This window comes from Diorhabda carinulata, chromosome 7 (assembly GCF_026250575.1).
Source record: "Diorhabda carinulata isolate Delta chromosome 7, icDioCari1.1, whole genome shotgun sequence".
NCBI classification, from domain to species: Eukaryota; Metazoa; Arthropoda; class Insecta; order Coleoptera; family Chrysomelidae; genus Diorhabda; species Diorhabda carinulata.
In genome coordinates this window covers 21,567,296-21,593,822 of record NC_079466.1, presented here as the reverse complement: position 1 = coordinate 21,593,822, position 26,527 = coordinate 21,567,296, and the positions used below count along the sequence as shown (strand labels likewise).

The 26,527-nt window shown below is 36.4% G+C and overlaps 2 protein-coding genes across 2 annotated transcripts in view; both read right to left on the bottom strand.

Annotated features, from left to right (window-relative positions):
- Positions 1-996: 996 nt before the first annotated feature.
- LOC130896876 (probable insulin-like peptide 7) lies at positions 997-9,295 on the bottom strand. Its single transcript, XM_057805240.1, has 4 exons — positions 9,211-9,295; positions 3,975-4,126; positions 1,845-2,005; positions 997-1,178 (listed from the first exon to the last, which is right to left on the bottom strand). Exons 2-4 carry the CDS (start codon positions 4,073-4,075, stop codon positions 997-999), a joined length of 444 nt encoding a protein of 147 aa, XP_057661223.1. The 5' UTR covers positions 4,076-4,126; positions 9,211-9,295.
- Positions 9,296-11,725: 2,430 nt separating this feature from the next.
- LOC130896515 (uncharacterized) overlaps positions 11,726-26,527 on the bottom strand; it is a 19,462-nt gene continuing 4,660 nt past the window's right edge. Inside the window, exons 5-13 of the mRNA XM_057804678.1 lie at positions 26,313-26,519; positions 26,178-26,247; positions 25,182-25,333; positions 24,411-24,617; positions 19,727-19,923; positions 17,998-18,169; positions 16,611-16,870; positions 15,862-16,102; positions 11,726-11,979 (exon numbers count right to left, since the gene is read on the bottom strand). Coding sequence (XP_057660661.1) covers positions 11,764-11,979; positions 15,862-16,102; positions 16,611-16,870; positions 17,998-18,169; positions 19,727-19,923; positions 24,411-24,617; positions 25,182-25,333; positions 26,178-26,247; positions 26,313-26,519 — 1,722 coding nt within the window. The 3' untranslated portion in view covers positions 11,726-11,763. The remainder of the gene's footprint in view (positions 11,980-15,861; positions 16,103-16,610; positions 16,871-17,997; positions 18,170-19,726; positions 19,924-24,410; positions 24,618-25,181; positions 25,334-26,177; positions 26,248-26,312; positions 26,520-26,527) is intronic.

The window sequence follows — 26,527 nt, the reverse complement described above, 5'->3', positions numbered from 1 at the left end:
ACTGGGTAGCGGGGTTTTGGCGAAGGAACCCTGAAATATCGTTGCGGAAGCCATCAGCAACAAGTTTCAGCAGGGTAACTGAATTTAATAAAAATGACGTCGATCTCTTCTTCAAAAACCTAGTCACTGTTATGAAACAACATAATTTCTCTACCTGCAGAATTTTCAATATGGACGAGACTGGAAAATCATCGGTCCAGAAAATTGGTTCCATTTTAGGGCCTAAAGACTAAAAACAGGTTCTCTTTGAGAGGTAAGGGTGTGCTGGGGCCATATACCGATGCTCACAAATGGATGGTCTAATGAGGATCTTTTTCTTGAATGGTTGAATCATTTCAGCACATTTGTTAAGCCCAGTGAAGACGAACTAGTGCGGCTAGTGCTTGATAATCATGGAACTTGGACTCATATAATTTTTGTGGAGAAAATCATATTTATATGATTTCAATCCCTCCTCCTATCGACTACAGCCATTCGGTGTATCTTTTTTTAGTCCATTAAAGAGTGCCTTTTTTGAAACCATTGTTTTTGAAAATAACAAAAGTAGTTTCACTTAAATGGCTGTCACTTTTTCCTGACTAATTGAAATGACAAGAAATTTTACATGTAATATTTTGAAAGTTGGGGTAATTCATAAACGTCATATGGGTTTGACAATGGCAGCGCCATCTGTGAGTGAGTCACACGACTTATTCAGTAATGTATTATGTTGATCCGTGTTAACACGTGTTCGCGGCGATTATAACACATGGACTAAAGAAATCACGACTGTATGTGTAATGTCACAGCGTGATCCATCAAATAGTGATTGTGATTAAGTGATACACACCCTACGGCAACCTTTAGTTGTATATATACTTTAATTGTGGCCGAATATTTCTTCATAGGGAGAAGTTTCCACTTGGGTTCTTAAAATAACGGTTTAACTGTTTAATATTTAGTATATGTGATAAATAAAACACAAGCATTTCAATAATTTTTCGATGAAACTCTTTATTACTTTCTTACGTATGTTGTGTATCGTTTATTGGTGGGACAATATTCAGCATATTCTTCCCAAGTGCAACCAGTTGATTTACAACATTCGTGCGTTATAGATGAACCAGATCTTCGGCGTACATTTCTTCGGAAACGTAGGATTTTGTAGGCTTCGGTCCTCGTATGCCATGGGAATTTCACTGAAAGAAAAATTGCGACTATGACACATTGTCTGTAACTGTAACTGTAACCCGAGTTCAGATAGATCACTGATTAAGGATCTCAACCCAGAACGAGATTTACATCACAGTTTACGAACGTCACGGTCAATTTTCGGCGAAAATTTCAAATTTAAAACATTACATACAAGAAATTTTGATTTTTATTACTTTTTTTATTTTGCACCAAAGTTTGAAACTGATAAGCCATTTTTTTGCTGAAATGCCGAAAGTATAAAAGCCGCAAAACCTATCAAAGACGTTGCTCATGAGAATTAATACTAGACAGCTATTTTAGGGGGAATAAATAATTTTTAAAGTTCAAAAAACCATAGACAAATGAAACAACAATGAACGTGATCGTGTTTAGTTTGTGAACAATCAAATGATGATCGGGTTAACCCGATCACAGTTTCCAAAAACTCTGTTATTTAGTGTACGAGATTGAAGTACTTGAAAGAGTTTCCATAAAATATTAAATTTAGTGCAAAACTGAATTTTTCTGCGCGATCTACGTTCTGAGAAACACTGGGTTAGAGCGTTTTTCAACTAAGAGTATAGACTTGAAAGGAAAATATTCAGCAGTTATTTCACTAAATGTTTGAACGAAATTCACTTAAAAACAGTCCTAATGATTGGTCCACTTACTTTCATATTCATTACGTTCTATAATGTTCAAACTAGGATCTCTCCTTCTTGTTATCCTGTAGATATCTTTTTCACAAGCCCAATACAGATGCTTTACAAGAGTGTCTCTACATCTAGAAAATTTCTCTTGATGCCAAGCATTTGTCCAGTCAGAATGAGTTCTGAAAAGATGTGTTGAAATTAAAACTATTTTTTTGATATCTACATTTTTATTATGACAAATTATCACTGGCCGATAAGATTTTTATTTATTAAGCCCTAACACGTACCACTTTTCAATAGCTTAATTATCCCTGTTTACATTAGCAGGTAGGTAATTTTATAAAGGGACGGTTAGTATCGGTAAATTTAATGGCCGAAAAATGTTTTGTTCCATTGTGAGCGAACGCGGCACCCAACTTCCGCACAGCTTTTTCATGTCCAAACTTTCAGTTAATATGTGATGTACGACACTTTTTGAAATGCCTACTATGTCTGCTAGCTCGCGCACTTTCACAGTCGACGATTATCCAGTACCGCTTGGTGAATTTTCTTCAACATTTCTGGAGTCTTCACCTCATTTGGTCGACCACTGCGATGCAGTTCCTTGCAGGTCGGACGGCCTCGTTTAAACTCTGCTACCCAATATTTTACTCTTAAAAACGAAGGAGCAATCTCACCCAGAGTAGAATCTAGTTCAGCTGGTTGGGCTGGACGTAACGATGAACAATTTTTTCCATTTTTACCTCATTTGGTCGATCACTGCGATGCAGTTCCTTGCAGGTCGCATGGCCTCGTTTAAACTCTGCTACCCAATATTTTACTTTTAAAAACGAAGGAGCAATCTCACCTAGAGTCGAATCTAGTTCAGCTGGTTGGGCTGGACGTAACGATGAACAATTTTTTCCATTTTTACCTCATTTGGTCGATCACTGCGATGCAGTTCCTTGCAGGTCGCATGGCCTCGTTTAAACTCTGCTACCCAATATTTTACTCTTAAAAACGAAGGAGCAATCTCACCCAGAGTAGAATCTAGTTCAGCTGGTTGGGCTGGACGTAACGATGAACAATTTTTTCCATTTTTACCTCATTTGGTCGATCACTGCGATGCAGTTCCTTGCAGGTCGCACGGCCTCGTTTAAACTCTGCTACCCAATATTTTACTCTTAAAAACGAAGGAGCAATCTCACCCAGAGTAGAATCTAGTTCAGCTGGTTGGGCTGGACGTAACGATGAACAATTTTTTCCATTTTTACCTCATTTGGTCGATCACTGCGATGCAGTTCCTTGCAGGTCGCAAGGCCTCGTTTAAACTCTGCTACCCAATATTTTACTTTTAAAAACGAAGGAGCAATCTCACCTAGAGTCGAATCTAGTTCACTGAAAACGATCACTTTTGATGGCTGCCAAACAAATATTAAACCACGTGTCGTTTTCAAACTTGGAATGTTTGCTGTATAGACTGTGTACTTTCTAATACTGTGGTATTTTTCAAGCAACTACCGTCATCTCTAGCTCAAGCCAGGTACTTCTGGGACCATCCACGTACACTGAGCATAACTCTGCATAGTAAAAAGAAAACAACAAAGCTACATTTCCGGGAGAAAATTATGTACTTGTTCAATTACCAACTCTTTATGAAGCAATTTAAAACTAAAAATAATAAGGTCTTTAATCCATCAAACAAATTCACTAACCACACAGAAACTTGCGGCAAAAACCATTTTTAAATGGGCATTATATGATTTTGACAATTCGTTAGATTTAACTAAGTTGGCATTTTTGGAACCGTTGGCGATATTCGAACTGAACACACTTTTTACACCAACACTCACGATTACACTCTCTGACGGGCGTTTCGATAACCAAGTTATCGTCTTCAGAGACTAAAGGTAAACTCTTCAGTCTCTAAACAGTTTACCTTTAGTACCTGAAGGCGATAACTTGGTTATCGAAACGCCCGTCAGAGAGTGTAATCGTGAGTGATGGTGTAAACAGTGTGTTCACAATAATTCGTCAGATTTCTCAATAAAGTAAAAAAAATGGATGGTGACATACTACTTTTTTCGTTAATTTGGTAATTGAGTGTATAATTTTTTATGCTAGTCTGAACATGTAAAAATATTAAAATGAAGAAATATAAATTTTAACCTTTGCCTAAAAACGGCTTCAAGATCATTTTCTAAAGCTGCACCATCTGTGATGTCTATGAAAACACATATGGCGGCGATTGTTGAGACGCGTAGCCACATCAGAACTACGTGATTCACCTTGAAGCGAAATTGTTTTCACATAAGGTCTAGCTGAAAATACAAAAATTCCAATATTAGTTATTTAAACCCCAATGTTAATTAAATTATTTATTTGGCTTTGCCAGGCCCGTTAATAAAAAAAATATATAATACAGAACACCTAATAAAATATAAAAAACGAACATTACACGTCGTATTTCAAAAAAATAAAATGTCATAGTTAGTGTCAAAGAACTTTTGGTTTAACTTTCCCGATATTCATTTTACAGATTTTTCGAAAAAATGAGAATATATAGGCAGGGCTGAGCCGTGCAAGGGGTGCACGGCACTCGGGCGGCGGCACTAACACCGGGCGGCAAAATGTAAAATAACAGAACCCCATTATGCTTTCATTAATTTTCCCAATCTAAAATGTAAACACATACATACACCTCAAAATGGGCGTTGAATTATCCAATTACTCCTAACTCCAATAAGATCTAGACACATTTGAATATTTTCCGGGCGTAGGTAGGTACTTTTCTATCCGACTAGATTAGAAATTAACCTCATAACTCGCCTCACTAATAAAATTCCGACTAGGTACGCTAATAAGGCGGCATATTTTGTCCGGGCGGCGGATACCCTAGACTCGGCCCTGTATATAGTATGTATTACTTTTATGTAGAAATCATTTGATATTTGACGAGTTCAGTGGCGGCGCAAGACCCAAACTTAATGTGGGCAAGGTACATTTCGCGAGGCCCTCTGATGTTCCAAAAAGAATGGAATATAAAATAAAAAATTACTTGAAATTAAACAGTTTTTTTATTCATTATCAAAAAAATGTATGTATTAACTAATTTTTGTATTTCATGTATGTATATGTATAAATTGTAAAGACAATGTTAATATTTGGGTAAATTTCTTTCAAATCGTTCCCATCGTTCAAAATTCTAAGAAGCGTATCGTAACTCCAAGCCGCGCGCTGCTTTTATCTTGGATGTTATTTAAATTCTGACGTGTTTTTTTAAGGTTTTCTTGAAATTCTATGAAATTATAAAGTTGTAGTCTGCTAGCCAAAGTCTTAGAAACATATTTGAAGAGGGGATATGAGTAGAGATGAAAAAGAAAGAAAAGCCGAAAACAAACGGGGTGGATTTTTATCGATAACTCATTTTATCTATCGATGATAAGATACTATCGATCTATCGGCAACCCTATCTTTTTCTGATTCTTTATCTCTTATCACGCTGACTGGCGGTATTACCCCCGTCAAAAATACGGCTGACGATTTTCTTTATTATTTTAAAAGTATGAAAATTGACTTGTCCAACTATAGCGCTACCTCCCGGAATATAAAGGAATTGTGGAATAATAGGTGAGATTCACTAACTTAAAAATGAAATTCTCTAAGTCAAATATTGTACAAATGAGACCTTAGCCTAACATATAAAGAAAAATCATAATTAATATTTTTTTCCAATATATTCTTCCTTTAATTCCAAACACTGTTCAGAACGTCTGACCAAAGCTTTTTCTTCTTTTTATCATGCCGTCTTCTCATTGAAGGTTGGCGACAACGTTTTTAAATCTCGCAACATGAAACAACTTTCCGACGATGAGATTTGTCCATTCTCTTATGTTACGGAGCCAGGATTTCTTCTTCCTGCCGATGCTTTTCTTTTCCTCTACTTTGCTCTGCTTTATGTTCTGTAGCAGTAGGTATTTGTCGTTGCGTAAGATGTTTTTCTTATCTTAATAATTGTCGACAGTTTTCTTTTGCGACCAATGCGTCTTAGTACTACGTCGTCGGTGATGCTTCTATGCCACTATAAAAGTATGATGCATCTTTAAAGTCATAATATTCGTACACCGCATTTTTAATCCCATCATCGCTGATACGTCTTTTACTTCTACCGATTTTGCCGCGCTTTTTTACGATAATTTTTTGACGTAAACGTCTTGGTAAGTCAGAGTAAGATGCTGCGTTCACGGTTGTATTTGATTCCTGATTCCTAAGGATACCCTGGCTGTCCCAAAATAATGTAGCTACAACTGTCTTGTTACTTTTCGTGAACTTTGTTTTTTTTTTGGTACGAGCTCTCTATTCATTTGCCTTAACTCACTTAATGGACTGGACCATAGTTTCATCACCCCGTACAATTGATCACACTTTCTTGGTCCTCATGATAAAACTCTAAAAATCGCTCACAACATTCTATTCGACGCTACTTTTTATCATATTTAAATGCATTTAAACACTTGTTTTGAAAATGCCGGTCCGTGTTTGAATTTTTTTTTCTTCTTTCCTTTTTCTGGAGTAGTCACAGGCACGTGGGTCATATTTCAATGATTTTCGTCCCCAGTTGAAAATGATGGACACAAGGCATCTATTCTGTTTTCGACTCTTCTTTGTGTTAATCCTTCTTTGGTTAAAAATTTTATAAGTATAATACACTATTTGAAAGATTTTTCATAACAACTTGACTGAGTAATCGCTCGATCTCTACTATAATGAAATGTATCGAAACAGCAAGTTGAAACTTTGTGTAAAACTTGTCGAAACATGCATAAAGATTTTTGCGAACGCACTCTAATCAGTATATGAGGCCAAGAACTCGTGGACCTCACTTGGAGGCTTGTTAGTTTTCAAATCATTCCAAATAAGACCCACTATCGTGCTCATAACCAAGAAGATTTCGTTCGGTAACAAGCTTCGACATGTTTTTTATTGTGTATCATTCGTCTACAGTTCTGAGGCAGTTTCATCATGAAGATTTTGATCTTATTATTCAATATATTTATCATTGGAGGGAATTACAACAATTTTTCTTCATGCCTCGGTCGAAAGTACGTTCTTTCGTTCCCGGTAGCAGGGACGAAAGTTCAACATTTACTTCCTGTAAAAAGTCCTCCATAACAACGAGAGAAAAAAATGTCTCATGCGTATTTATTCTGTTGCTACGACAAATTGTTAATCGCTGTCATTAGTATTGCTACCTCTAACCTTAACAAATAATTATTAATGTCATAAAAAGTGAAATTAAGAACGTACTTTCGACCGGCTATGAAGAAAAATCGTATACACAACACGGGCCGAAAGTTAAAATCTCGATCCTGCTCATCATGACGAGCAGCGCCGAAAATCTAACTTTCGGCCCTTGTCGTGTAATATACTATTTCGATACCATCTTCATAGTACGATTTATATATCTTCAAATAGGTTCTAGTTTCTCTTCTCTATTCATCTGCGCAGAGTTTCTGTACAGATAGGTTTGAGAACAAGAAAAAGTCACCGGATGGTAGATCTGGAGGATACGGTAGATGTGGAAGCAATTCGAAGCCGAATTGAAGCAATTTTGACATAGTTTTCATTGATTTGTGACACGATGCATTGTCTTAATGAAACAGCACTTTGTTTTTCAAATGGGGCCGTTTATCCCGTTTAAAGACGCTCCAAAAACGCTACGTAATAATCGTTGTTTATGGTTATTCCTTTTTTAAAATAGTCGATGAATATTATACTATGAGTATCCCAAAATATTGACGCCATAACCTTGCCAGCCGACTTTTGCGTCTTTCCACGCTTTAGAGTCGTTTCATTAGGTGCAGTCCACTCGGCTTACTGTCGATTAGACTCCAGTATGGAATGATAGAGCCACGTTGCATTCATCGTCATATATTGACGCGAACATTTGGGTTTATTACGATTGATGAATTCGTTGTTGCTTTTGATTTATTGTGAGCTCACTTAGAACAGAGTATCGCATATCCAAATATTCATTCACGATATGCCTAACACGTTCGTTTGATACCTTTAAGGTCAGCTATATCAATCAGTTTTACTTTACAGTTTCAATTCCAATATTCCAATTCCAATATTCCAATTCCAATATTCCAATTCCAATATTCCAATTCCAATATTCCAATTCCAATATTCCAATTCCAATATTCCAATTCCAATATTCCAATTCCAATATTCCAATTCCAATATTCCAATTCCAATATTCCAATTCCAATATTCCAATTCCAATATTCCAATTCCAATATTCCAATTCCAATATTCCAATTCCAATATTCCAATTCCAATATTCCAATTCCAATATTCCAATTCCAATATTCCAATTCCAATATTCCAATTCCAATATTCCAATTCCAATATTCCAATTCCAATATTCCAATTCCAATATTCCAATTCCAATATTCCAATTCCAATATTCCAATTCCAATATTCCAATTCCAATATTCCAATTCCAATATTCCAATTCCAATATTCCAATTCCAATATTCCAATTCCAATATTCCAATTCCAATATTCCAATTCCAATATTCCAATTCCAATATTCCAATTCCAATATTCCAATTCCAATATTCCAATTCCAATATTCCAATTCCAATATTCCAATTCCAATATTCCAATTCCAATATTCCAATTCCAATATTCCAATTCCAATATTCCAATTCCAATATTCCAATTCCAATATTCCAATTCCAATATTCCAATTCCAATATTCCAATTCCAATATTCCAATTCCAATATTCCAATTCCAATATTCCAATTCCAATATTCCAATTCCAATATTCCAATTCCAATATTCCAATTCCAATATTCCAATTCCAATATTCCAATTCCAATATTCCAATTCCAATATTCCAATTCCAATATTCCAATTCCAATATTCCAATTCCAATATTCCAATTCCAATATTCCAATTCCAATATTCCAATTCCAATATTCCAATTCCAATATTCCAATTCCAATATTCCAATTCCAATATTCCAATTCCAATATTCCAATTCCAATATTCCAATTCCAATATTCCAATTCCAATATTCCAAAAGTAATACAAGTTAATGCCTCTGAAGACGGCAGAATCCTTTGTTTTTTTTCCTCTTTTAACACATTTTTGCTTTTTCGAGTAAAGATAAAATTACTGTGTATCCCACACAGTTACTTTTAAAACTACTTTCCTATGATCTACAATACTTAGAGTACTCTAATTTTAGATTTCAAAAATAAAAATTTCGAAATATTACACTATTTGGCGGAAAAGCTATAAACATATTTATTATGAAAATTAGTTTCTAATAATCAAATTATTGGTCCAAGCAGTAGAAAAGTTCAACTAAAATATAAAAAACTTTATTATTACCTATTCGATATGAATATTTGTAAATCCACTCGAAAGCTAGTGTTTCTCTTCAAGAACTTTCACTATTTTCCACCGAAAAGATTTCCAATTATTACTTATAGAGTGTTAGATATAAACTAACTGTTTTTCTTGAACGGAAAAACCGAAAAGAAAATTGCGCATGTTCTTCGTCTTTCTTCCAGTATTACTCCTAATAAATTGAATGGTAAACAGTGATACAATTGACTCCATAAATTTTTCCAAGAGGTCCCTTTTACGACAACACTAGACATATTTAATTAGGTAGTTTATTGCCAGACCACAAATTTATCTTTTCTCCTAAGAGTGTTGCTATCTCCGATAACATCCCACATTCAACAAGTCGCCTATAAGAAGGACGATACCAGAACGTTATTATTGGAATAGTTTGAAATATGTAGGACACGTGACGTGATTCTAAATCGCATAAATGAATAAATTTTAGCAGAAACAAACTATTGGTTTATAGAAAATGAATTACGAGCGTCACTTTTTAAGTCAGAACCGTTCGTAGTTCTTTAATTATGACAGTGGGCGGACATGGACCTCCTAATAGACCCTTTAATCCCATTTTCTTCAAGGCATTTATGCGCGGAATTCGCTACATCTTCCCTCTAGTCTGTTCCGAGAGCGGTAGCAATTCTAGAAGCTCTTCTTTGAAACCTCAGGAACCAATTATGCTCTATTTAAAACTATCAAATGTACACGTAAAAGCTACTCAGTCACCTTGCATTGCATTTTCATTTGTTAGTTGGCTTCTTCTTCTTTACTTTTAATTATATTCACGCACGAATATGTCGATCAGGAGGTAGTCAGCACTCCAAATACCAGCTTCTTCACCTCACTATCAATCTGAAAGACTATTCCATGCGTCGAATGTAAGAGCCTCAATTCGAGGCATTTCTTTCAGAGCTGTCCACTCTTATTGCGTTACGTACATACATTTCTGGACCTCCAAGTCTTCTAACTTGCTTCTCAACATTGTAAATTTTCCACTCCAAAAAGCTTCACTTTTTAAATTGAGAGATCCAGCTTCAATTCTAAATGGCACAATGTAGATTCCGTTACTATTTGTGTTGAGAAGATTTACTATGAATGCTAGAGTGGTTTTTTTGGTTTTGAGTGACTCAAATCTGTCAGCAAATTCATCTTCAAATTTTTTTTATAAGTGTGCTGAACCAATTCCTCACATAAGTCACACTGGTTTCATCGCGATATAAAATTTGAAGTAATTTGCCACTCTGAATATCTTCTGCAATAAGAATTGATTTTTCTTCATTACAAAACGGTTCTTTTACCACAGACTGCGTTTTCCTTTTTGGTGACATCCACCATAAACTAAAATTTTTGCATCTATGTGTTGCTCTTCAATGCCTTTTTCATTTAGTAATGAATATTTTTCTTTCAAGCGCAAAGCAAAACGTTTCAACACCATGCCTTTGGAAAGCCATCCCAGCTTTTAATAAATTCGCTGAAGTTGCGTTGTTTAATTACGAAGTTCCTATGGCCACCTTCCAGCTCCATCATCAGACCCTGGTTACCATCTAGTATCAAAATACTGGTCAAGACGAATCAAATGAAATAAAACTCGATGGGGTTGCGTCGTTTAATTACGAAGCTCCTATGGCCACTTTCCAGCTACATAATTTGAACCTGGTTACCATCTATTATCAAAGTACTGGTCAAGACGAATCAAATGAAATAAAACTCGATGGGGTTGCGTCGTTTAATTACGAAGTTCCTATGGCCACTTTCCAGCTCCATCATTTGACCCTGGTTACCATCTAGTATCAAAATACTGGTCAAGACGGATCAAATGAAATAAAACTCGATAGGGCTGCGTCGTTTAATTACTAAGTTTTTATAACCACCTTCTAGCTCTATCATCAGATCAGCACTATGTACATGCAATGCAAAATTTCAGCTCAATCGGGAACTGGTAAATCAAATTTAACTTGCAAGATTTGATTAGAGCAGAGAACTAAGCGGCTCTTAAGAACTACTGAAATGCGAACTCTGAGATCAATAGTAGGACATACATTATTTGACCACAAGAGAAATGATGAAATAAAGGAGATATGTGACATCCAGGATGTAGTGGGATGGACGAAAAATCGGCGAATGGAATGGAGAGACCACGTGAACAGAATGTCAGATGACTGGTTGGCAAAGATTGCAAAGGAAGTAAAACCGAATATATCCCGACCACCAGGACGATTACCTAAAAGATGGTATGAAAGCTGGTCCTCATCATCCCAGCTGCAGCTAGGCAACCATCGATTCAAACACAGGACTAATTCCTAACGTACAATGAAGAAGAAGAAGATTTGATTACAGACAACGGGACATACTTACTTTTTCCATTATAATAACTTTTCAAATATTTTATTTAAGACCATTTTTTATACGAATCTTACATACCATTGTCTAGCATGATTGTTCGCAATCATTTTTTCGTTGCGCACACTGCCAATTATTGAATAATAAAATCCCAATCGTGCTTACATTATTTTATTGATGTAAATGTGTAAACAATTAGAACGGATTATACTTTTCGGTGGCATATATGATATCTAAAGCTTTCATAAACGCTCTGTAATCGACTTCATCTCTCATACCTCTCTCGAAAGTGAAGCATTTGCAAATAGTGTCGAACTCGTTTCTGGATATCAATCTATCCATTCCCCTAAGAGTTAGTGCTTTTAAGAACGCCGTTTGTGATACAGTTCCGCAATTGGATTTATCAAAGTCCTGAAAAGTCAGAAATTGATTATATAAATATTTGTCATACTACGTTTACAGATTTGAAAAATGTTGTTAGTCCAGTGAAGTAAGGTCAAAAACTTAACCTAACATCAACTCTTTGTCATGCGGAATATTATTTTTCATTCACAATTTTGTAAAAAAACGTCGACAACACCTGAAAATTACCACCAATATCAATGGTGGTAATAGAGCAGTCCTACATAAAACTGAGATACCTATGCCACACGAAGACAAGTTTGGTTGAATAGAAAAAACACGTCGGACCTGTACATTGCTACAGGTGTCAAGGATTTCACCACGGACAAAGCACGTGCTACTGAAGGGGATGCCCGAAAAACCTGGAGAAGATAGAAACAAATAGTCAGTCAGTCTCGAAAAGCAAACAATTAAGAGGAAGCTACGTGGTAGCTGCTAAGAAAACGCCAGCTCCAGTAGGACAAGGAAGTCTGAGCTATTGAGTATCCTGCAGAATATGCAGGATACTCAATGTTTAGTGTAGAGGAGGCAAATGACATTTGGAACCTCTAAACGTGCATAAATGCATTTCAATCACCTCACAAAAAAAACAAAGGGTAAGTTAGGTTATTAAAAAATTACTACCCACAAGAGGACACCCCCCAACACGGTAACTCCGCTTTTCGTAAGCAAATGCCGAGTTATACATTGGAGACAGTTTTAAACAAGGCGAAGGACCATTCGGATTATATCTCTTCTTGAAGAAGGGGTTTACCCAAGTTAGCGAAAACATACACATATTAAGACGTCCAGACAACCAAAAAAACAAGGGTGTATAGCCAACAGGCTAACTGTTAACACAAAGATAAGACCTCCCAAATCTCTCACACAATTCAGGGAAGAGGAAGGATTCTAAGCGCGAAAGTACGACGCGAACGAAGATGAATACCTGTCGAAATGAGAGGGGGTGGTGGAATGTCCTTTGCATCCACACATGGATTTATCCGGGAGTGGATGCTTAGAGGGACGGGCTTTCTTAAGAGGGCGTGATTTATATCAAATCAAAATGCAATTGTTTGGTTATTATCTAGATTATGTTACAACCCTCTGATTTCGTTACAATTTTAGTACGTTATAGAGAAAATTACGCTGCACAAGAATATAATATATATTAGACAATAGTCACCACATCGCCCCAGATTACCTTTCGCTCATCAAACATTGTTTGTCCAGCAACTACTTTATATTCGAAGGAAATTACTACCAGCAATTCAAAGGTGCTCTCATGGAATCACCTCGTGTCTTCAGTTATTGCCCTCCCGACCAAGTTGTTGGCTACGATATGTTGATGACGCTTTTGTCATTTGGTCCCATGGAAGAGATACTTTGAATTCCTTCCTGCTCCATCTGAATGGCGTACATCCTTGTATACAGTTTACGATGGAGGAGGAGGAGAAGTTATCTCTGCCGTTCCTTGACGTCATAATCAGAAAAACCAACCATAATCAAACCAACTCACACTAATCGTTTCCTTAACGCTCGATCCCACCATCATCCGGTTCAACTTAACTCTGCCATTGATACACTCGTATCACGATTTACGAATCCAGTCTACCATCTGTAATCAATTTTTTGAAGCAAACATTGATTCGGAATGGTTACAACAGAACCGAAATTTCTAGGAGCATCTACTGGTTTGAAAGATCAAATGAGGGTGTCCCTTCCTTACATCAAACGTGTAACAGACAACATTCGCACAATCTTTAAACCCATTCAGAAACTCTCCCACCTAATCAGATCTGTCAATGACAAAATATCCAATGACCACCATCGAGTGTATGAAATCCCCTGCTCAGATTGGCTATATTGGCCAGACAAATCGACGTACTTCCATCAGAGCCAAGGAACACTTGTTGTCTGTCAACAATTCCGATATTTCCTCAACCCCTGCCCAACATCGTGTCCATACCGGACAAACAATAGAACCGAAACTATCGCCCCACTCCGCTCCTTCAAGTTCAGGATTATTCGAGAAGCTCTCGAAATAGAAAAACGTCCAAATATGCAAGGGGCCCGTGAACCCAGTTCTAATTAGCAACAGAATGGTTTCTGACCATTAATTCAGAGCCTCGCTGTAGATATTTAATTTCTCATTGACTTGAGCGAACTTTCGTTTATAAAACGAAGATTTTCCTCCAATAATAACTACATTTGAACCCGATAAAGACGTCCACAATAACCTTATTGTTGAAAGTTTCCGAAAAGCAGTAGGCGGCGTTCATAAAACCCAAAGATATAATTGAACGTCCTCTTATTGCTCGGATTGCTTCCACTCTCTTATTAAAAGTTACGACCCCAAAGAAAACAAAATAAAGGTTTTCAAGTACGCGTTTGTGTATCGACGAGGTTCATTTATAAAAATTGGAATAAACAATGCGTCACTAATTGGTCCATAAAAAAACCCATAATGTTAAAATTATCGTCCCATGTGTCATAGACTAATAAATATATATAACACCACTCATAACTAATGGGACATAGGCTGAGGATCGGTTATTTGCACCACATATACACTACCGATCAAAAGTTTTTGCCCACCCCATAATTCATTCATTAAATTATACACTTTAACAACTTCCATATTGACAAGACACAAGAAAATGTTGTGACACGTTGGATCTGTAAACGTGATCGACGACTCACGGACCCAGAGCTCAACGAATCTGTGCTTGTGCGCAGAACGGATGTTAAACACCGCGAAGGCTCGGCGATGGTTTGGGAATGTTTTGGAGGAAGGGTGACTGGAAACCTGGTAAAAATTGAAGAAATTTTGAATAAATAAAGCCATAAAAAATATTGAAGGACTGAGCAGCAGAAAATTTATTATCTGAAGCATCCTTGAGACTGTGCAAAAAAAGTAATGAAGTCAGAAAGCAGTGCTCTACTTTAACTAATTATCTCACCACTCCTTATGGGAACCAACCTCATTTCTTAAGATCACTTAATCATATATTTAGTCTATTTCAGAAAGGTATAGAGTAATAAAATTGGGAATTCCGTCCAGTTCGGCTCAATTTCGGTGTAGGTCTTGAAATATTGTATAGAGATTACTTAGGTAGTCACTCTGTGGTCCCTTTGCATACCTAATGAGGTTTTATTACTCTATACCTTTCTGAAATAAACTTTAAGTGATTCAAAGATTCCCTTATCACAGTAGCGTGCCATTATCAATTGCTTATTTATGACTACGATCTCTAACCTCATTAATTTTGTCATCACTACTTAATAGTTTATATTTCGTGTTTATGTCAGTTTTATAGATTGTAAACTTCAACCCCATTAACGTATTATCTTCAATCATTTATTTTAATCTTATATTAATGTCACTATGAACGACCATAAACCTCATCTACTGAATTTATGATGATTTATAGTTATTATTGTATACGATAAGATTTAGTATTTAAGGTAGTTTGTAAACTGATACTGGGTTCTTAATAGTTTGATATTCGTCGAGTATACTTGTCAGATTATTGAAACAAAAAGGAACTTTATCCTCAATTTGCCTAATAAATTGTTTTTTTAACAAAGTTTTGAGTTGAATAACTCACTTTATATTTTTGGAATATCTTGTGAAACGAAGGGAACCAAATAGAGGACGATTAAGTTGGAATTTTTAGAACCGTTGGTGATTCATACTGAATACACTGTTACACCACCACTACACTGAGTAACGCGCTTTTTTATAACCAAGTTATCGTCTTCAGGGACTGAAGGTAAACTCTTTAGTCTCTGAAGACGATAACTTGGTTATCGAAACGCGCGTTAATCAGTGTAGTGGTGATGTAAACAGTGTATTCAGAGGACGATTATTTGTCGAAAATCGTTTAAATAAATTACAAACATATTTACCGACAACACAGAAGACAAATTCATTTGTAGATCGGGCTTTTTGGCCAATTTCTGTAGAGCCACGGATACTTTGATCCTTTCGTCGAAGTTGAGGAAATTCTTTTCGCAATCTCTGGTGGGTACGTGTTGGATGGGTACGATTAGAGGAGCCCTTTCTAAGCATTGTTGCGTAAAAGATTCTTCGACGGTATCAGAAAAACGTTTATAATCGACGCAGCCCTTCCTCGTCGGAGAAGCAAATCTGTAACATTTATTTATCGATATATTAAAAGATCATAACAACCTTCCGGAACTGGAGGCTCAAGTTTTTTTCTTTTAGAATAAATTTCAAGCATTTACACTAGAAACATACATTTTCAAAAATCTCACGTGAGATTGGGGATTGAAATTATTATATGTTTATACGTAAAGATGTGTAAATTCAAACTTTCACTCGTAATCTCCAGCCTCCTCGCCGAACTGACCCAAGTCGCTTGTGTCCTAGTTTCCTATGGGATTAGGATCACCTAAAGTGCCGATCTAACATCTTCTGATTTGGGAACTGCATTGCGAAGACACTTGAAATGTGGATATAGACAAAAAGACCGACCGGTTTTACGTTTTTTTCGAAGGAGGTCTTATGCAATAGTTCTCTCGGTATTAGTTCGGTTCTCAACGCGGTTCTCAACTGGAAGCAGTAATCCATGAACTAATGTCAATAACGCAAAGACTCACAACGATTTATTAAGATGATGAATGAAAATACTCACACGTCCATTAATGTTTCAACTTCGTTTTCCGTCAATTCGAAACGACACACCGACAAACCTCTTCGGAAATCTTCTCTACTGATAACTAAAGAATTCGAACGATCGAAGTCTCGAAGAAACTCCATAACTCTTATTCGTTCTCTCACCACTTTTCCTTTAATCTTCGCCATGATTAAGACAATATCCTTTTCTTGTCTCGTTGGTTTCTTCTTCGGATGCTCGGCATTTACTTTATTTCGGTCTTCTAGGAATTTAATATACTACAACACAAGATATATCAATATAACTGATTTATTTATTAGTTATTAGAAAGTGGTTGATCGTTAGGACCTTAATTACAATATCCAACGAAACTTATTATAGTCCATTCGTTTAGCCGACGAAACTAATTACCTGACATAAAACAATTAACAATAAATCAATATATAATGTTTCTAGAAGAAGAATATAGTCAAGTGACTATTTTGACGTTTTATGTATCGTTTTTGACGTTTGACAAGGCCGAATCCTCTTATATCATTTTGTTGTCGATCTCTGAAAGCCAATTTTTTCTTTTTCGTAAATTTATGCAAAGGTTTGAGCTCAAATAACGGAAAAACGATCAATTTTTCATAAAAAATTGTAATAAACATTTTTAAAGTAATTTTTCAGACTTTCCGTATGATTTTTTACAAAATCATCTAGCATCAAAATTAAATGAGATATAAGCGTTTAAAGTATTGATTTCAATACTAAGGGAGAGTATTTTTTAATGATGTAATTGTAATTGTAATTGTAATTAATGATGTATGGATGAATGCAAAACGATGTTTGGAGAGGAACCTACGAGACGTACTAACAAGCACTATTATTAGGAGCAAAAATAACTGTTTATGATGATAAACCTTTAGTAAAGAAGGTACATAGAGGAAAAACCAGTTTCTGGAACAATCTACATTGAGACATGCAAAGCTTCTCCTGGAAAACTTTAACGAAAGAACAATTTATGATTGCTAACATGAGCCTTGTCGAGGAATTGTCGCCTCAATGGACACCTTAGAGTCTAGGTTTAGCTGAGAGTGGAGCTTGCAGATTCTGTTACCTCTATTCACATTCTCGCGAAATGTGGAGAACTATGAATCTCCAGAGCATTACACCCGAGAGCGTATGAAATAGAAGACGAAGATCTGTCACCTAGAGCCATTCCACATCTAATACAAGTGAGGGTAATAGATCAGTTATAAACACTGAGTATCCTCAGGACCAGCAAGAAAATAAAACACGATACATCTTCTAGGTATATGACACCTTACACACATACATTCATGATTAACCTTATTTTCATTGCTTCGCGTGCTAAACGAATAGTTTTACAACTGTTTGAATTGATTATTGTTCCATAAATTACCAGAGGTTCAACAGGTCGAGATTCTACATCTTTCAAAAACCAGAAATAATTGAATCCCATGTCGTTACGATATCGCTCTTCCAAAGCGAATAATTCGTCGTCGGACAAAAGGATACCATTCGAATGGAGTGCTTGTCTCATTTGAGATCTACTCACGTGACCGTTGTTATGCCTGAAAAAGGGGAAAAGTTATTTAGCCCTACAAGTTTTATTTTTACAAGCTTGGTGTGGCCATCGTCGACCTGCCGGTACCAAGTTAAGTCGTGGGAAGGCATATTGTGGATAGTCCAGCAGCGACAAATCTCCAAATCCTCCTCGTGGTTTCTAGTCGATTGTTTATAAAAATTTATGTACCTCCCCTCTGGCTACTTATCCCAGAAAAGTATGTTGACCTCTGACTTGTTTCTGGACACCCCTCAGCGCTAGTTGTCATGAGTAAAGAGAAAATGGATGTTACCTCAAATTAGTCGCTCTATAAAATATTGAAATGTTTTTCTTCATTCAAACGATTTTTTCATACGGGTGAATTTATACTAAATTAATTTATTTATACGCTAACACTAAGTACACTAAACTATTTACTATTCACTAAATTATCCGCTAAAATTTCACTAACTTATATAATTTTTCCACTTTCCCCGGGTGTTCGTCAACACACACACACACACACATCCCCACACGTGCGCGCGCGCGTGAGGAATCCCGTTTCCCTAATCCTCCACCTCCGGATAAATCCCCAGATGGATACGAAGAAGAACATTCCACCACCCCCTGTGATTTCGACAGGTCCTCATCCTTGTTCACGTCGCAGTTTCGCGCGTAGACTCATTCCTCTTCCCTGAATTCTATGGGAGATTCTGGAGGTCTTATCTTTTTGTTAAGAGTTAGTTTGTTGACTATACTCTCTCATCTTCTTGGTTGTCGGGACGTCTTGAGGTGTGTGTTATCGCTGCCGCCGGAAACGCTTCTTGCGTAAGAAAATATCATCTTGTGGAGTTGACATCCTCACTGATAAACAAACGGGTATTTATATAAAAAGATTTCTCGATAAGTCGGCTCTAGAATGTAGACGGCCTTCCTAGAAATTGATTCTATAAAAACAATATAAACAAATCGCCACCGCATATAAAAACATGTAAATAGATGTTCTTTTTAGAACTCGCGCATCTGTTCCTGGAGAGTCCCCGGCGCATCTACCGAATTTTAGATTCTAGTAACATAGTCGAAGAGGACAGTCTTCTTGGTCCATGTCGTAGACGAGTTCGTAATAATATTCTATTTAGAATAAGATTTTTTCCTGTGTTATTACAAATAGTAGAAGGATCTAAATATTTTAGATCAATTTCATATATTTAAAATCCCCTTTCGCCAAATGTTTTTCTCAGTATTTTCTAATTTTATCTCCCAAACAATCAATTATACATGATGTAAAATGTTATTCGGCTTATTACGTTTTTATTCAAACATTTTGAACTCAACTTTGTAGCTGTAGAGTTGCGGAAAAAATAACAGAAATTACCTAAGGAGGAATGAGTAGGTAGAACAGAATTGAATAAAACGGAACTAACATAAAAAAATGAATTCATATTTCTTCTAAATATAAACAAACAGAAATCGGTTATATTTTATTCGTTCTGTGCGTGTGACTACTGTGCCACAATACGTGAACGAAGGAATAATTTTTTCGCGGATCTAGGCATGTTAGAAAGAATATGTTTGAATTGCATACTTATCGAAATCTCTGAAAACTGGTTTTAACAATATTCGTCTGTGTACGATTTTTTGTTTAACTTTATCAACTGCGTCTTCACATAAGTCTCTACTTCTTGTATTAACTGATTGCCAATTCTTGCCACCTAATCTTGGTAAATCACGAACAGCTTGCGGAGGCGGATCAACTACTAACGAAGGCATTTTTTCCAAACCCTAAAACAATTAACTGGAAAATATAATCAACAATTTTGACCTTGGTTATCAACCTAAAAACAAATAATTAAAATTCATACTATATAGTTTTTAGTATAGGCTAAAAAAATAAATACATAAGGTATTGTTGAAACAAAAGATTAGGTAATTAAATTGAGTCTATTTTTTAAAAATAACATTATCTAAATGACGACCCTCTTGAAGACGGCACTCCTCTAAACGCGAACGCAGATTTGTGAAAACTCTGGTGTGATTGGTGCCATTTCCAGGCGGATATTTTCCTTTAGCTGACTTATATCCCTCGGATTATTCATGTAGACTTTATATTTTAGGTGTCCCCACAAAAATAATCAAGAGGCGCCAAGTCAGGGCTACATGGGGGCCAAGGGATATCATCTCTTTTGGAAATTAGTCTTGCAGGAAACATCTGGTGAGATTGCTGCCATTTCCTGGCGGATATTTTCCTTTAGCTGAGTTATGTCCCTCGGATTATCCATGTAGACTTTATATTTGAGGTGTCCCCACAAAAATAATCAAGAGGCGTCAAGTCAGGGCTACGTGGGGGCCAAGGGATATCACCTCTTTTGGAAATTAGTCTTGCAGGAAACATCTGGTGAGATTGCTGCCATTTCCCGGCAGATATTTTCCTTTAGCTGACTTATTTCCCTCGGATTATTCATGTAGACTTTATATTTGAGGTGTCCCCACAAAAATAATCAAGAGGCGCCAAGTCAGGGCTACGTGGGAGCCAAGGGATATCACCTCTTTTGGAAATTAGTCTAGCAGGAAACATCTGTCTCACAGCCGTCATGGAGTCATTTAATGGGTAACAGGTCGTATTGGATGCGAACATCAATATTCAGAATGAAAACCGATAAAGTCTGGAGCTGGTGCACCACAAGGTAGTGTTCAGGGTCTACTTTATCTCCTATAAACCTCTGATATACCAGTAACATAAGAAACTAGGTACAGCTTATACTCTAAACGGTGTGGAGATTATTACAGTTAATCAGCAATGTGATCTTGGAGTTATAGTGATCGATAACCTGAAATGGGATGTGCATATTAACCAAATAGTCAAGAAAGCCGATTCATTCACTTATATAATACAAAAAGCTTTTAAGGATCACTCAATTGAGATGATAAGACTTCTTTACAAAACGTATATAAGACCAAAGCTTGAATTTGCGCATTCCGTGTGGAATCCATATTTTGGGAAGGATATTGAGGTTTCAGAACGAGTTTAGCGAAGGGTTACTAAAATACCTCCTCTGCTGAGACATTTATGCTATGAAGAACGCCTAAGAATATTTGCCCTACTCTCAGAGAACGTCGCTTTAGGGAGAGACAGTGACTGCTGCAAATACAAACATTTTCAAAACCAGACTTGATGCTGGACACTCAGCTACAAACAACCAAATTGTGCACTACTTTTAGTAGACTCAAAAGTGTGAACAGTGTTCTGATAAACTTTCATTTTCAAATTTATAAAACGTTAGTTTCATCGGTTTTTTTAACCGCCTACTATTGTCAAACAAAAATAATAAAAATGTATAAGGAAGTAAGGCTTCACAAGGCTTTTCAGCTGCTGGGCATACGTGAAATAATGAGAAGGTTCGAAAGAGTCAAACCTCTTGAGCTAGTATAGCAGTGAAAAAGTAGAGCTCAGTGCGTGGTGGTAATGTAATCATTTGAACACAACAAAATTGAAAAACCCATAAAAATATCAAACAGATTATTGATGAATTTCTTGTCTTGTAACAATCTTTCATTTTCAATCAATACGAAGATTAAGTATTTGCTGTTTATCAAGAAATAGGTTTAAAAGAATTTCATGAAATTCCTGGTATATAAACATAATAATGGACCTCGTTGTATCTGACAATATAACAGAGTATTACCTTAACCAATATACCTTTTTGTACCTGCCATTGTCAAATAAAGGGACAACTTATTGAAGGAAGAATATCCTATCAAACTGTTTCTGAGAAACAGTATAGAAAAGAAAATAATTCTGCTTTTCTGACACATAAATATTGAGTGTATTGTCAAGATGTTAAAAATATGCAGAGTAACTCTACATTTATTACTTCAATAAAATTATTGAAACCGGCAGACGTCCTATGACTTCCACAGCAATAAATCTAAGCTTTTTCATCATTCAAAAATTGCCACAAAAGAATAGAACAAACAATCGAAAATATATAGTAACCCGTTGAACAAGTTATACAAGAGCTACATTAAATTTTGTACGATTACCATTTTTAAGTTGAATTTATAAACTCTTACGTTCGTGCCAATAATGAAGCTGTTATTTTTATTATCGCTGATGCACATGCCTGGTTACATCATCTGGATACTCGATTTCATTGACTAGGCGCTGGAACGTCGAACATAAAAATTGACTATCTCCCAGCGCGACCTTCAAATCGCGGACGCGAACGGAAAAGTCTATAAGTCAGCATAAGCTCTAGCTGCAGTTGAGTCGCTGCTTTTACATCGAAAAGTCCCTGTATAGGAAAGTCGCAACACGAGCGGTCAGTCACGTGATTGGTTGGCTCCAAAAAGACAAGCCCGCGAAACAGTGGTTTGTTCAAATGACTAGGAACAATTGGGACATTATATGTTAAGACCTATAATCAAATTATTGAAGTTTTATGAAGGAAATCACATTTTTAGATAAAAATAATGAAATTACAAAAAGAAACAAGTTTGGTCTGTTTTGTTTACATTCGCGAGACCACATGACAGGAGTGACGGACGCCAAGCGCAAGCGCGGGCGCCATTAATTCTTCTAAGAAGAACGGGACACAGAGGTCTCCCTCTTAGACATGGGCGTTGTAGCTCGTGTTCAGGTCAAAGAACGGAAGCAGTATTTTCGTAAATTTTTGGCGTTCATCCCTGCTGGTAGTCGACGAATGCTACCCAATTCTGTTGGTAACCACAGCATATAACGGAAACCCGCATCGTACTGTCAACGCTTCTTATTGGTCGTACAAATAATTTCAGGGTATATATAAACTTCTATGGACTATGTGTTATGTAGTGTTGATTCAACAAACATGTAAATAAAATAATTAAAATAATATTAATTCTCTATACACAAATCAAACAACGCCTTGTGACCTTGCTTTTGAAAATACTTAATACAGGTAGACATTTCTCCGAACCAACTTCTTTGATAAAACGATAATCTGTCCACACCTGACTGACTGATACCTGTCTCAGAAAGTAACCCTCTTAATGTCCAAATAGCATACAATTAAATTAATCCTCCTCGATATACCTGACTTTGTTAAAAACCAAAACCTTCTACCTGCTCTTTGTTTCATACTTACACGAACCCAGGCGAGGCGTGTATATTATAGTAAGTTTAAGTTATCGAACTTTGCTTAAAGCGCTACCACTTCACTACCCTCGACACTAGGACTAGCGCCCATAACTGCTAACCCCATAACGTAATAAGCAAAACTCGAGAACAGGGAAAATGACTAACGGTATTAATTGGGGGGTGCAGTAGTCCGACAATCAGCGAATAGCCTCGTTTCGTTATAACTACCGAAATTCTCAAGTCCGAAATCGTGGTCAAGTGGTCAAGTCATCACTATACGACGTCGTGACTAACCACCACGAAGTCGACATATACCAGCAGCTCAAAATCCGGAACAGCAAACTGACGATAACTAACCACAGCCGATGGATTACCCTGCGGAGGACAACGCACCAGCTCGACCACACCAGCAGCATCTAGAACTTTGGCGTTTAAAGCGACAAATTCGTTTCGTACAACGTTATTAAGTCTGGTTTTCCTTATTCACACGTACACATATATACAGACGCACGCACACGTATACAAACACAATTTCTTGACTTGATCACTGGAAAAAAGATAATCCTTCCACACCTGACTGACCGATACCTGACCCCAAGAAATTCCAAGTAACCTTCTTAATGTCCAAATACCATACACTTGAATTAATCCTCCCCATTATATCTGACTTGGTGAAATACCAAAACCTTCTACCTACGAAGCGATAAAATCTCGAACACCGAGATCTAAGCAAAGCTGTGTTGTTTCTAGAGAGTTAGCTCGCGCGTCCTAGTTTAATATATAGTTTTTTTGATATATTATAGTAAGTTTAAGTTTTAAGTCATCGAAATTTGTTTATTATGCTATCTCTCCAATACCTTCGACACTAAGACTAGCGCTTCAGGGGGGAAATTAAATTAGATAAAGTGTAATGTTTCCATTCGTCAACCTCTAGATTTAGCATTAATGTTTAAACCACCGGCAGTTATAGCTAAGTGAGGTTATGTCTACTATTTTCTTTTTTATTGAAATCTGATGAAAAATGTATGGAAAAAGCACATATTTTTCAATATTATCACACATTCCTGCACCCTGGTGACATTTTGTGTTTTATGAAGATAAAAACAGTGTGAAAAGCATCATTTACGTATGTTGTCGTAAGAAAACTATTACTTACTTTAACCGTGAAGACGTGGTCGATGTCGTCTTCAAAAGTTTTCCAGCACACTCTACTCGGATCGCATGGATCTCGATATTGATTAGTTATTGCTTCTACATCGGGAAGTGACAAAAAAAATCTCTGTTTACCAGCTAATACCAAAGCGTCCAAACCTCGATGGAATTGGGAATTTGTTATTCTGCCGCAGTTTAATGGATCAAAATCCTAAAAAATTAACTCACAATATATTGATCCAGAAATTTTGGTTACAAGAACTTGCCCAGCAAAGAGGAATTCAAGACAAAACAATATAACAGGTGAATGAACTAGCAAACTAGATAGGAAAGAGTGGAATAATTGAAAACCAAAATCGCAATATTCTGACGCTCGAAATGACAAAAAGAGTTCTAGAGAAGAAGAAGAAAAAGAAGAAGAAAAAAGAAAAGAAGAACGTTGTACGTTTTATGAATTTTGTGCATTACTTTATTTTTATGTGGAAATAAAGACTTTGAAAAATTGTTTAGCACACATCAATGGGAAATTTTGGGACTTTATTTCTACCGGTGTACCCAAAATTTAGCTTCGTCGGAATGTTGGTCATTTGATCACTATTATTGGGTCTAATTTCATTGAAAAATTTTACAATAAAGAGTTCATGAACTATTTGATCATCAATTGACTAAGTAGTAAACAATTTTTGCTTAGCGATATTATTATAATATCCAAAGGAAAAAGTAGAAACCAAAGAATATCATGAGTTAATATGATGAGTTAATATGAAAATTATACCTTAAAAAATTCGCAGACTCTCAACCGGTTTTTCAGAACGTGATCTTGTAAATTGGACATCGTGGTTAAGATGTGTTCAATTTTTTTGGGATCGTTCAAGACTGGATGAAATATATTCTGTTTACCAAAAATTCTTGCAGCCATAATTTTACCTTTGAACAATAATATTTAGGAATCAAGAGTAAAAACGACGACGGTTCAAATATAATCGAGTCTAACGTTCTGCCATATTACTTTATTATCGAAAATTCTTTATAAAAATTTCTAGGCCATTCCTCTCACTAGTTTGGGCGTGAGACGCATGGTATGATGCCGTGAGTTATCCTGGAAAAGAATCACACTTCCCACTGGAATGCTCCTCCGTTCCGAGCGATAGCGGGCTATTTTCAGAAAATTTTCAATACACATTATCTTTCCCGCGGACCTGGTTGTCTTTCCTTTCACGGGCGCCGCTTCCTCCACTTTTTAGATGACTCCTTGCATTTGAAAATCCTTAATACTGGTAGACATTTCTCCGAACAAATTCCCTTGATAAAACGATAATCCATCCACACCTGACTGATACCTGACCCCAAGAAATTCCAAGTAACCTTCTTAATGTCCAAATAGCATACAATTAAATTAATCCTCCTCAATATACCTGATTTTGTTAAAAACCAAAACCTTCTACCTACTCTTTGTTTCATTTTCAGTACACATTATCTTTACCGTGGACCTGGTTGTGTTCCCTTTCACGGGCGCCGCTTCCTCCACTCTTTAGATGACTCCTTGCTTTCGGGAGGGTAATAGTGTAGCCATTCGCGTTGAAAAAATCGTTTTGCGTCAATAAACAGCGACAAACTTCCATCCGTATGAATTTTTCTCGAAATTCAACAGTTTTGGAACCCATCGCGCCTTTATTTTGGGAGTTGCAGGGCAAGGCTCTCGATCAGTAAAAAGCGAAAGTACCAAGTTGTTAATCTTATATATAATCTCAAAATTTGAAAAAAGATTTACCTATTTCCGGCCGTGGTAATTTTGGTAATTCGGCGTTAATCACCCTTCCGGGAAAGAGACTCATCACATCCTAGAATAACAGGAATTCATAGAGATACGTATTTTACTTTTCCCCGTGGTATGTTTTTGACTTACCCCGCATATATCTAAAATACCGTGCGCGTTTAAATAATTAACAATTTCATTAATTGACGATATAAAAGCATAGTAATTGACGGTGTAACAATCTTTCATATATTTCTTGACTAAAAGATTGAAATCGTCGGCGGAAAGGAGTATTTCTAAGTAAGCTAAAATCCTGGCGAAATGAGCCATGGTCACGGTACCATTATTTTTAGATACCTGAAAAA

Bases quoted from the DNA above. Each gene is read 5' to 3' on its own strand.
- LOC130896876 (XM_057805240.1), bottom strand. From the start codon at position 4,075: ATGTGGCTACGCGTCTCAACAATCGCCGCCATATGTGTTTTCATAGAC. The intron at 2,006-3,974 runs GTTAAAATTTAT...ACATCTTTTCAG, and splicing joins GAAGCCGTTTTTAGGCAAAG to AACTCATTCTGACTGGACAA. The intron at 1,179-1,844 runs GTAAGTGGACCA...TTTTTCTTTCAG, and splicing joins AGAACGTAATGAATATGAAA to TGAAATTCCCATGGCATACG.